General features: G+C 39.4%; 1 protein-coding gene across 6 annotated transcripts in view; it reads right to left on the bottom strand.

The window, feature by feature from the left end:
• Nucleotides 1–12,627, bottom strand: part of shank1 (SH3 and multiple ankyrin repeat domains 1) — a 218,543-nt gene that overhangs the window by 60,476 nt on the left and 145,440 nt on the right. For all 6 annotated transcript variants that reach the window (XM_017697387.2, XM_037544893.1, XM_037544894.1 and 3 more), the window contains 2 exons: nt 10,495–10,608; nt 4,218–4,293 (listed from right to left, as the gene is read on the bottom strand). In XM_017697387.2, coding sequence (XP_017552876.2) covers nt 4,218–4,293; nt 10,495–10,608 — 190 coding nt within the window. The remainder of the gene's footprint in view (nt 1–4,217; nt 4,294–10,494; nt 10,609–12,627) is intronic.

Raw genomic sequence — 12,627 nt, 5'->3', positions numbered from 1 at the left:
CAAATCAGTCAGATCAGACCACACTGACCACCACACTGTCCTATGGTCAGAGAGAGAGACCGAGAGAGATAAAGAGAAACTAGAGGCCTTCCTTTACAGGGGAGGATAGATAGATAGATAGATAGATAGATAGATAGATAGATAGATAGATAGATAGATAGATAGATAGATAGATAGATAGATAAGAGAAGAGAAGAGAAGAGAAGAGAAGGAGGAAAAGAGAGGGAAAGACAGGGAAAAAAGAAGAGAGACTAAAAGGAAGAAGAAAGAAAGAATGAAAGGATGAGAGAGAGAAAAAACAGACAGAAAGAAGAGAAAGATTCAAAGAGAGTGCAAGAGAGACAGGAAAAAAGAGATGAGTAGAACTGAGAAAGAAGCAGAGTGCAAAAGAGAAAGAGACAGAAAGAAAAGAGAATGCAAGTGAATGAAAATGAGATAAAGAAAGAGAAAAGGAAAGAAGGGATGTAAGACAGAAAGAAACAGAGAAATATAACAAAAATATAAAATACAATATATAAACAAAAATATAGAAAGTGCAAAAAAGAAAGAGAGAGAAAGAAAGAAAGGATGGGACAGAGAGATCTAGAGAGAGTACATATATACTGTTTTTATCAAGCTCCTGTCACTTTTCCTTTCCCTCCCTGTCGCTACATCTATGACTCCCTCATCCTTTTTTCACCCATCCATCCATCCTTCCACGTGCTCCTCTCTTTTTCTCTCGAGTGCCCTTCATCAGCTAACCTCCAGATGGAGACACGGTGGGGGAGAGAGGGTGATAGAGAGAAAATTAAAAAGTACAGGGGGTGAGTAAAGCGAGAGGAATAACAAGAACGACGGACGGATGGAGGGAGCGGAACGAGATGAGAGGAGAGATAACGCCAAAAATAGGGATGAGAGATGGAAAAAAATGAGAAAAGGTTGGGGCTATTAGAGCAAGACGGGAGCTGCGCCATGAGAGTGTTTGCGTATATTAATCCCTCTCAGAAAAACGGGTTTACAGATTAATGTATCCAAAAGTATCGGTGTCCAAAAGTATCAGTGAACAGCCTAAAAAGTGGATTCAGCTACTTTTAGGTCACCCATAGCAGACACAGGCATTTGATTGCACACACAGCTCATATAGTCTCCCCAGAAAAGCAGTGCCAAATGAAAAGGAGGCTCTGGAGCAGCTCCACATGAGAACAGTGGGGTATAAATCCCCCACTGGAACAGTGTTCTATGGAGTGATGGAACTCCATCCAATGAGTTGGAGTGTCCAGAACTGACCATCCAACATCAGTACCTGATCTCACTAAGGCTCAATCAAATCCTCAGAGCAATGTTCCAACATCTAGTGTAAAGCCTTCCCAGAAGAGTAGAGACTGTTACTGAAGACACGCTGGACAAGCAGGTGTTGATAAACCTTTGGACATTCAGGCCCAGTCCCATTTCACCCCTCGCCCCTACCACTTAGTCCTTAGCCCTCTGTTTTGCACATTCACGTCTAGGGGTAGGGTGTCCCGATTTTTGTTGACAAAGAGGGGGAGCATAAAGTGTTAAAGCTATATGGCCCTCCAAAACATTTTTTTTTTAAAAGAAATAAGAAGAAATATTAAATGTGTCCAGAATGAAAAAGAGAGCTGTAGATAATGCTAGAATGTCTAAGAAAGCTGTGCAGCATCATGAATGAAGTTATAATAAAATTAATCCATAATAATTAGAAATCAAATCATAAGGCAGATAACTTGACAAAAATAACGGAAATAGATCATTACAGTATGTTTATTTTCCATGTTTATCATATTCGCTCCTTGTTTACAGAATTCTTAAAATATCTAAAATTCCTTGTGGCAAATAATTTGTAATATTTCAATTTACACTGCATAAGTTATTACTGTATTTAAAATATGTTAATATGGTGAGTGATTCTAACATTTAAATGGTAGTGTTTGTGTGTGTGTGTGTGTGTGTGTGTGTGTGTGTGTGTGTGTGTGTGTGTGTGTGTGTGTGAGAGACTGACAGACAGAGAGGCCAGGAGACAGTAAAAGAACATAAAGCATAAATGATGAATGTACATAGTTACTCCGTAGAGTGTTAATGCATGTTTCCACCAACACATGACGAGAAAAAGAGACGGGAAAGAAAAAGTCTTTGGAAGCCCAGAGATCACTACAAATCACACGATTCCTCCTGCACATCCAACACTTAAAGGCTTTTGATATCCAGCTAAAGGCTGCAATTCAAAGCCTTACTGAATAGGAAAAAAAGAAAGTGGATGCACACCAAAAATACAACTGGTTCTTTCTTTAAAGCCTTCAAAGTCTTAAAATAGAACAAAATATTATAGCAGCAGAAAGAGAGCAGTGCAAAATACATTTTACCTGCTTTAAATACATTAAAGAAAGAAGAAGCATGTTTTGATGTGCAACCACTTTCCACATCTTTCCTCTCTTATTCTGAGCCGGTGAGCTTACTGCACTCCAGTCACCAAAACCAAAAAGCCTAAACACGGGGAGTTGCCATTGACTGAATAGGAAACACTCATATTCAGAGGCTAAAAAAGTTCACAAACCTACTTCCAGTCTAAACACACGTACGGATTAATCGACCAAGCCGAACAAATGTCTGTTTGCTGAACACTGCCCCTAAATACTGACCATTCAGTTGAGCTTCAGCAAGTGAAACTAGGCCCAGGCACCTCTGGCCAGCTTTCAGAATTGTCCAATATGCCACAACATTGTATGTGAGAGATTTTCTAAATCAGATATTCAGTGTTAAAAGTGTTTGAATTAGGGAGTGAAATTTACCCATTTGATAATTATAAGATACAGGACAAATAGTGAGGTATGGATTAAGAAGTTAAGAAGACTACATTACTAATTAAACACTTACAAAAAACACCTAAATGTCTGCTTCAGTGTGTGTGGCTAAAGCCGGGCGTTCACTACACAACTTTTAAAATGTAAACAGAGAACATCACACACTTAACATCAGGTAGTCACAGAATTTCTTGCCTTTTTGTGATGAGGTGCTCAGACTAGGTGACAGGGCAAAGAAAGAGAAGAACACACATTACAAGTCTGTGCTACGAATAAGAACTCTGCTGTTCAGACAATGTTCACGCATGTCTCTTTGCCTGTAACCTCCTCACCCTGCAGGATTCAGGAACGTTATAAGTTGTAAATATCAAACATGTTTGATAATATTGGAGGGTCTCTGATTATTTCAGGGTTTGATTGGAGGGCTCAAGATTCACTCTTCTCTTTGAACACACTACCAGAACATCCGCATCGTCAGTTGCTTCCAATTGAGCTGCCAACCTGGAAAATCGCTTTAGACTGTGAATATATGCTGGATTGGAGTTTAAATTGTGCAAAAAACTGTGTAGTGTGGGCCCCATTTAAGGCAAATACCCAGTCTGGCCAAACAAAATTAGGCAGAATTCTACTGATGTCTCAAAATTTCTGCAAAATACTATCATTAATTATGCCATTCAGAGTCATTTAATGTGAAATGCTTCATTCTAATGCAAGTTAGTGCCAGAATTGTTAAAAAAAGCACCATTATAGAAATCTGGGTCCAGGGCATTAGTGAGCAATCCAAGGGCAACAGTACCAAGGAAAACTCTGAGAGCAATAGCAAGAAAGTTTTAAAGATTTTAAGTCAAGGAAAGTAATATAATATGTAATGTCATTAACTTAAAATGAAACCAGACAAGGAAGCAGTAACCAAAAGGGCAGGGTTTAGTTAAGGCTGAAGAGACTCAAGCCATTTATCCACTGTATGGGTCACTGTTGGGTGTGAAGTCACAGAGCTTATAGCGTAAAGCGAATGAAAAATCTATGTTCAATCAAAACATTCATATATATATATATAGGCAGCAGCAAGACAATCGCTTTACCACTTCACCATATCTGACCCATAACAACATCTGAAGCACATGATAATGCAGCCAACATTCTCTAACTTGACTGTCTACAAACAGATCTCAACCCAGAAAGGAGAACCTCAAAATTGATGTTCATGGACAGATTCCGACGCTGTTGCATGTGCTCATTTTGTCCCATGGAGCTCTTCAACCATCATTAAACAGCAGAAAAATGGCCCACAACACAGAAGCATCACGGTGTTAATCCTTAACGACATACAGTTCGTCAAAATTAGCAGTGTGTGCAGGAGGGGTGGGAGAACATGAGTGAGTGTGTGTGGCTCAGCATAGCAGCACGATCTGGTCTTACCTGGGCGCGTCAAAGCTGTCATAAGATCCCACGGTGTAATGGCGGAAGAGCCGCTTGGCTTTCTCGCTCCGGCTTTCTGAAACGCACACACAAAACGGGGTCCACATTATTACAGGTCAGTGTTTGTGTGACTGCAAAACCCAAACACACGTCTGATTACAAGTTTCTCTCTTCCTCTGGCTTGCCTGGTGCACCAGGAATGACAGTGGTGAGTTTACCCAGTGTGAAGTTGCACAGTCAGAGAAGTGTGATTTTGCTTGTGGTTCTACCACAGACTGTACTGCTGTTAACTATTAATAGCCTTCAAACAGTCTCTGACCAAAGCTGGACATGCAGTCTATGATCTAGTCTATGATTTTTAGCCTCACTGTTTCCCTTTATGACAACTTTTGACAATTGAAAGTAAATTTCCAGGTTGGGAGCTCGACTAGAAGCGCAGGCTTCCAGTCTCACTCCTGAAAGATCAGAGAACAACTTTTTCTCACTTGTACTCTGATATTTTCAAACATGGACTTCAAATATTCACAAGTCCTGTAGAGCATATTGATCAATGATTTACTTGAGCCACTTTTATTTTCTTTGTATAAACTGATGCAGGGTCAGATTATTAAAGAGCATGGATGTTATGCTGATGATGCACAGGTACACATTTCTAAAGCACTGCATGATGTTGCTACTTCAAATAAGCTGTTAACCTGTCTGACCAGCATCGTTAGCTGGGTGAATGGCAACTTAAATGAAAACAAGATGGACGTACAGTGGTGCTTGAAAGTTTGTGAACCCTTTAGAATTTAGAATGACCTAAACATCATCAGATTTTCACACAAGTCCTAAAAGTAGATAAAGACAACCCAGTTAAACTAATGACACAAAAATATTATACTTGATCATTTGTTTATTGAGGAAAATGATCCAATATTACATATTTGTGAGTGGCAAAAGTATGTGAACCTGTAGGATTAGCAGTTAATTTGAAGGTGAAATTAGAGTCAGTTGTTTTCAATCAATGGGATGATAATCAGGTGTTAGTGGGCACCCTGTTTTATTTAAAGAGGCGCTAAAGTTAAAGAACAGGGATCTATCAAAGTCTGCTCTTCAAAACACATGTTTATGGAAGTGTATCATGGCCTGAACAAATGAGATTTCTGAGGACCTCAGAAAAAGAGTTGTTGATGCTCATCAGGTTGGAAAAGGTTACAAAAGAGTTTAAAGACTCTAAAGAGTTTGGACTCCACCAATCCACAGTCAGACAGATTGTGTACAAATGGAAGAAATTCAAGACCATTGTTTCCCTCCCCAGGAGTGGTCGACCAACAACGATCACTCCAAGAGCAAGGCCTGTAATAGTCGGCGAGGTCACGAAGGACCCCAGGGTAACTTCTATGCAACTGAAGGCCTCTCTCACGTTGGCTAATGTTAATGTTCATGAATCCACCATTAGGAGAACACTTAACAACAATAGTGTGCATGGCAGGGTTGCAAGGAGAAAGCCACTGCTCTTCAAAAAGTACATTGCTGCTCGTTTGCAGTTTGCTAAAGATCACGTGGACAAGCCAGAAGGCTACTGGAAGAATGTTTTGCAGACGGATGAGACCAAATTAGAACTTTTTGGTTTAAATGAAAAGCATTATGTTTGGACAAAGGAAAACACTGCATTCCGGCATAAAAACCTTATCCCATCTGTGAAACATGGTGGTGGTAGTATCATGGTTTTGGTCTATTTTGCTGCCTCTGGGCCAGGACGGCTTGCCATCATTGATGGAACAATGAATTGTGAATTATATCAGAGAATTCTAAAGGAAAATGTTAGGACATCTGTCTATGAACTGAGTCTCAAGAGAAGGTGGGTCATGCAGCAAGACCACGACCCTAAGCACACAAGTCATTCTATCAAAGAATGGTTAAAGAAGAATAAAGTTAATAGTCAAAGTCCTGACCTTAATCCCATCGAAATGTTGTGGAAGTTAATGTGAGGAAACCCACCAACATCCCAGAGTTGAAGCTGTTCTGTGTGGAGTTATGGGCTAAAATGCCTCCAAGCCGGAGTGCAGGACTGATCAACAGTTACCGGAAATGTTTAGTTGCAGTTATTGCTGCACAAGGGGGTCACACCAGATACTGAAAGCAAAGGTTCACATACTTTTGCCACTCACAAATATGTAATATTGGATCATTTTCCTCAATAAACAAATGACCAAGTATAATATTTTTGTGTCATTTGTTTAACTGGGCTGTCTTTATCTACTTTTAGGACTTGTGTGAAAATCTGACGCTGTATTAGGTCATATTTATGCAGAAATATAGAAAATTCTAAAGGGTTCACAAACATTCAAGCAAACTTGTAATTGGTAGTGAAGTGAAAAGGTTTATAACAGACTTGGAAATCTGGCTATACAGAAAAAAACCCAATCCCATTTCTTATTTTTATCCCTACCCCTTGTTTTCTAATGTCACCTTGCCTCTTGGAACTGAGTTGCAAGGGGTAGTGGTTGAAATCATCCCCTATGAAATGGGACCCTCAAATAAAATGAGCATTACTTCATTAACAGCTGCTAGCGCTGCTCTGTAGGCGACCCTCCTAGTCCACAGTGACAGCAGAGGAGGGTAAAGTTCAGCTCCTCACTGCTGGCTTTAGTTACATTTAGGGCATCATATGCCTTCAAAGAAGGGGGGGCAAGACAACTGAGGCGCCAGAATGGAACTGCTGCACCATTTAAGACGGAACGGGAGATTTAGGTAGCTAGCTACAGAGACATCAGTATAGTACTAGTGATTTTTCATGCTTAATATGACAAAAGTACTCTAATACACTGAAATGACATTAAACAAAGTTAATACAAAGCTGAATTGTTTAACACGGAAAATACTCACATTTGTAAGTTTCTTTGGTTGCTTGTGCAGCCATCTTGCCCGTTTTTCTTTTTTTCTCATAAGACATAAAAACTCCATTTGGACGGCCATGTAGCCCTAAACACTTTGCCCTCACCCTCTATTTCAATAAAAATCGGGACACCCCTACCTCTAGACAAGCACGAAGGCTGAAGGCTAAAGGCTAAGTGGTAGGGGCAAATGGTAAAATGCAATTGGACCAAAATCTGAAGTTAGAAATCTAGGTGGAATTATGAATTGTGATAACTTTAAACCACATATTAACATTACTAAAACTGCATTATATCATTTAATGAACAGAGCAAGAGTGAGACCCAACATCTGGTTAAAAGATGCCAAGAAATGAATCCATGCTTTTATGTTCAAGGCAAGACTGGTGCCTGCACTGCTGTATGACCAACAGTCTGAGCACCAATTTTCAGGGTCAAAGGGTGAATTAGCCGTGTTTAAGACCATTTATAAATTAACTCTAGCGTCAGGACCATTTATTGTTGAAACTGTGTTAGAAGGCTCAGCAAAGCTTCATGTTACTGCAAAGGAGGATTACTAAAAATCTAATTCTGCTGTGGAGCCACAACAGGGCAGTAAAAGAGTCACATGTTGCTGACCCCAGTCTAAAAGCTTCAAATAACAGACAGTGTGTCTGTTCAGTTGGAAGCACAACTGTAGATGGATTAGTTTTACTTGGCGAGGTTGCATAATATAATGTATGTGATTTGACTGGCCAGTTGGCTTGGAGTAAAGTATAATGTATGTTCACAAGTTAACACAAATAGAAAAGTCATACGTTAGCGTTATACCACAGGACACACTCAAGAACAGAACACTATAGCTACGTTCACATTACAAGCCTCACTCAAATCAGATTTTTTTTGCTCAAATCCAATCTCTCTGACAGGATGGTTTACACTCGTTTAGGTAAGTGATTCAAATCTGTCATTAATGTGACGAACTGGCGTTCTGAAATGACCCGCATGAGCACATCCTACTCAGTAACGTCACGTGAATGAATCATCAGCAAATAAACGGAACAGGTCATAACGAGCTTTGCTGTGAAGATAATTAACTCTGGTCGGCTCTCAGCCTCATTATTAGAGCGAGAAGAAAGAAAAAAATGAGATGAGCTGTTTTTCCACTGTTACAGGCTTGAACTTCTGCCCGATCTGAGCATCACATCAAGGTTGCATGGCCACGATTCGGCTACGTATCCAATCTAGGACCACATATGAAAGAGGCTCAGGTTGGATTTGAAAAGATCAGATTTCAACCTGGTAATGTGAATGTAGCCTCTTAGTGAATAAGCTCATATTCTATATGAAAATTCCAGTCACTGTTATTTTATATATACCAGTCACTGTACAACACTGAGCAGGTTTTAATTTGTTAATATAACACACCTGATTAAACTGAAGCCTTAAGGAGTGTCTGAATGTGGGAATCAGGTGGATCTAATTAGAGCTGGAATAAAACTCAGCAGGAGAATCAACATGAGCTAAATTCACTAACAATCATCTAAACTCACTAACTATCAGGTTGTGGGACCCTATAGCTGCACACAGTAAGTCAAAACCACACACCAACTGCTCTGGGGGCAGATTTTAACCTTTTAAGGCCGATGCACAAACATGGCTATTTCTGCCGTTTAATCTTAACAGAATTAACTGCCTGTGTGATTCTTTGCCGAGTTGAATAACTGCCCATCCTGTGGGGTTTGATGATGTTGCTTCATCTGCCTTGATCAGGTGCCAACCGCTCACCAGCATTCTGGACCAGTCTGACTACCATATAGCTTCCTGCTGTACAACCCTGTGCCAACCTCACCAGCATGAACTGACCCTCCTTATACTGCTGCCGCTCAGACTCAAACTATTTAATCAAAGCCACTGCTTCACCTGCTTTTCCCCCTTTCTGTGCCATATGTTAAATGGTCAAACTCTTATTCTCTGCTCATCTCATACTGCTCATCTGTCATTGTTTGCTATCCGGTGTCTACCAGAGGAGGATGGGTTACCCTTTTGAGTCTGGGTTCCTCTCAAAGTTTCTTCCTCTTGCTCTTAGGGAGTTTGTCTTTGCCACTGTCACCACTGGCTTACTCAAGGGGGCTTGAACATGGATTTTGTTCTGTAAAGCTGTTTTGTGACAAGCCTTCTGCCCAGCTCCAGCTCCTTTCACGACCCAGAAGGATAAGCAGCTTAAAAAGTGTGTGTGTTTTGTGACAATGCCTGGTGTAAAAAGCACTATATAAATAACGTGATTTGACTTATATTATTTATATATACACACACACACACACACACACACACACATATATATATATAATGACTTGACTAGACTTATCTTCTCCATTAATAACTCCATTAAATAAATGTATATTTAATTTGTCTCACAAACCACATTTTGGAATAAGCAAACACATGAATAGGAATATCAGTGACAGGAGTGCACTCTAAATTAGCTTGTGTGTTTGCACCTAACAAATCTCATCAATTTGTTTGCACCTAACAAATTTCCATCAATAAACAAGGCCTCGTGCATGTTTTATACAGAGGTAGAAACAACAGCACACAGAAAGCTTCAACACACTGATATGTTTCACTATGGCCACTTTAATAAGTTAAAGGTGGCTTCGCTAAAGCCTCTGGATGCATCACTGATGAGATGTTAGGTTTGAGGGGTTTAATAAACAAACTACTGTTGATGCAGCACTGTTTTCTACCATGGATTACAGCAACGTGATATACAGAAATGCTACTGTAACTACTTTAACATTTCTAGACTCTGTATAACACTCTGCTTTAAGATTCATTATTGGTGACCCATACAGTGTCCATCACTGTATGAAAGGGTTGGCTGGTCATCTTTGTGCGTCTCGAGACACATTGGCTTTTTTTATCTATAAAGGACTTACTGGCCATATGCCATCATACATCACAGAGATGCTCAGTGTAAATAATGCAGTTTATCAGTGACTAGATCACTCTTCAGGTGCCGAGAGCCTCATCGAACATCCACACAAGCCTGCAACTGCAACATATTTGGTATGTTTTCAGTTATTGTTTTATTTTTATTATTCTCTTCTCATTTATTTGAACACTGCCAAGCTACATTTTTTATTTCTTTAATTATTTCATTATTTATATTTTTAATTATCCATATTTTATCTTATTTATTAAGTTACTATATTGTTGTCATTTTACTGGTTTATTGATTTTTTTTATCTACTACTATTTACTACTATGATTACTATTACTTTTTAGAATTTGTTATGTTTTTATTATTTAATCTGTATTGGCTCAGCTACACTGTAAATGGGGGTCTCCCTCAATGACTGATTGATTGATTGACTGACAATTTCACAAAATTAGCTCTGTTTATGTGAGTGTCTCACCTGAGCGGTGGTCCAGGCTGCGGGGCGCTACCTCCTCCACACAGTCTGAGGGAAACCAGCCCGTCCTTCCTCGTACTGTTCCCTCCCAGTAACCGCCCTCACCGACACTCAGCACTGTGAATAAACACAGAGAGAGAAACAGAGTGTGTGTGTGCTCACATCACACATTCATGAGCATACACAGAAACATACACACTCACACACAAGTAAACACTTGCAAAGGACACACAAAACAAATAACACGCACACATACACACTGAACTCACTGGAGTCCATTCTGATTTGAATGCACACAGTTTGACTAAGACAGTGCCAGTCAGAGCATCACTCTCATTCACACTCGACCTACATGCAGACTCCCACTCACACACCTCCAGCTACGAGAGCACATCAGCACCACGAGGGACTGACAGACCCATGCACATCCATTCACACAACCACCTCCCACACACAAACACAATTATGGATAAACACTTGTGAGGTCTCACACGCACTGCAATGGTACTGTAACGCACTGACTCAAAACCTAACCCTAGTTCCTTTTTTTTTTTTTGTAGAAAATGAATTATTTATATACAGTCTTATACACAGTACCTCAGGTCAAATTGCATGTTTTGATGATTTTATAAGGGAACAAACTTAAATTTTTTTAAATTTACCCTAATTTTTTGCATTTGCATTTTGCACCCTAAATTTTGCATTTGACTGTGTAATTAGACAGGTGACAAACTAAAGGAAAATAAGAACAGTGACTGAATTGATGCTTAAAACTATGGGAAAACATCAGTAAGTAGGGTCTGGATGCTTGTGCATTAATGCAATATGAAAAAGCAGGAGAGTAACGGCTGTTTTTCCTATGTCAGCAAGGACGGTCGGCCCATGAGTAAGCTTAGAGGGGTATTATAGTAGAGCTGTAGTACATGCAGTGAACTGCATTTTTGACGCTGCATGTAAGCACCGTGAATCTCTTAATACAGAGATATTACAGATATAAAGAAATATAAAGAAAAATGTGAAAACAAGTGATACGCTCAGCTGAGTCATCCTTCACCGTATTCGCTACAAGTGGGTGAATGTATGTGTGGCATGTGCCAAGAGATGGTCTGAATAAGGGGTTCTGATGGCTTTGTTATGCTATGTTAGGGTGTTTTTGCTGACATGGTTTGGGTCTACTTGTACCTCGAGGGTTCATTTCAGTACCTTTATTCAGGGATCATAACTGAACCATAATCCACTGAAATGATATGTTCTAAGATGTACTGACTCCACACACCCCACAGTGTATGTGTGTGTGTGCGCATATACACTAGGGATGTAAAACCAATTAACCCAAAACTGACAAATAAACACTTGTTTGAATAATGCTATTAGTTCAAAGAAAAACTATACGTTTTATTGCATTTCCAATAAACAGCAGTTCATTGAGTTCAGAACAGGACGGCTTGTCATTCAAGTTGAGGAATGTTTTTGAATTTGTACGCATGAAGGCACTATAGGCTATTGGTTCTGCAAGACGGGCCTGCTAAACTGAAGCCCACAGCAAAAAATGGAGGTGTTCAGGACCACCATATTGAGAGGACAATAGCATTACAACAATACTTCAATACGTACTGCATATTACACTGCTGCTTGTTTATACACGCAGGCATATTGCACAACTATAAACATGTGTTATTGTTTACAGAGTATAGTTACTCGGTTCATTCACTGGACGAGATATGCACCACTGCATTGTCACCTGGAAAACATTTTGGAAAACATAATTTATAGTTGATTTAGTATATCGTAGCTGTCAGAGTCAAAAACCTCATATCTCCAAAATAATAACTTTACAAGAGAAGAAAAAACATACTTTACTTTTAATGTAAGTCAATGGAACCAGACTTTTTTCCACATTTTTTTCCACAATTTTGGGCCATTTATTTTGGTACTTTAATCATGAAATTTACACACAATGTAAAGGGCAACAGGTCCTTTCAAATGATGTCAAACACTGAAAAAAAGGAGGTTTTTCTTCAACTTTGTTTTTTTATATTATATATTTTATTATATATCTTAACTTTTTCCATTTATGCATCTGTATAATAGTGCATAGCAATACTTTTACTCTTGTTTCGCTCTTTAATGTACTTT

The sequence above is a fragment of the Pygocentrus nattereri genome, chromosome 14 (assembly GCF_015220715.1).
Source record: "Pygocentrus nattereri isolate fPygNat1 chromosome 14, fPygNat1.pri, whole genome shotgun sequence".
NCBI lineage: Eukaryota > Metazoa > Chordata > Actinopteri > Characiformes > Serrasalmidae > Pygocentrus > Pygocentrus nattereri.
Note: the sequence above shows the minus strand (reverse complement) of the source record. Positions and strands in the feature narration are given on the sequence as shown.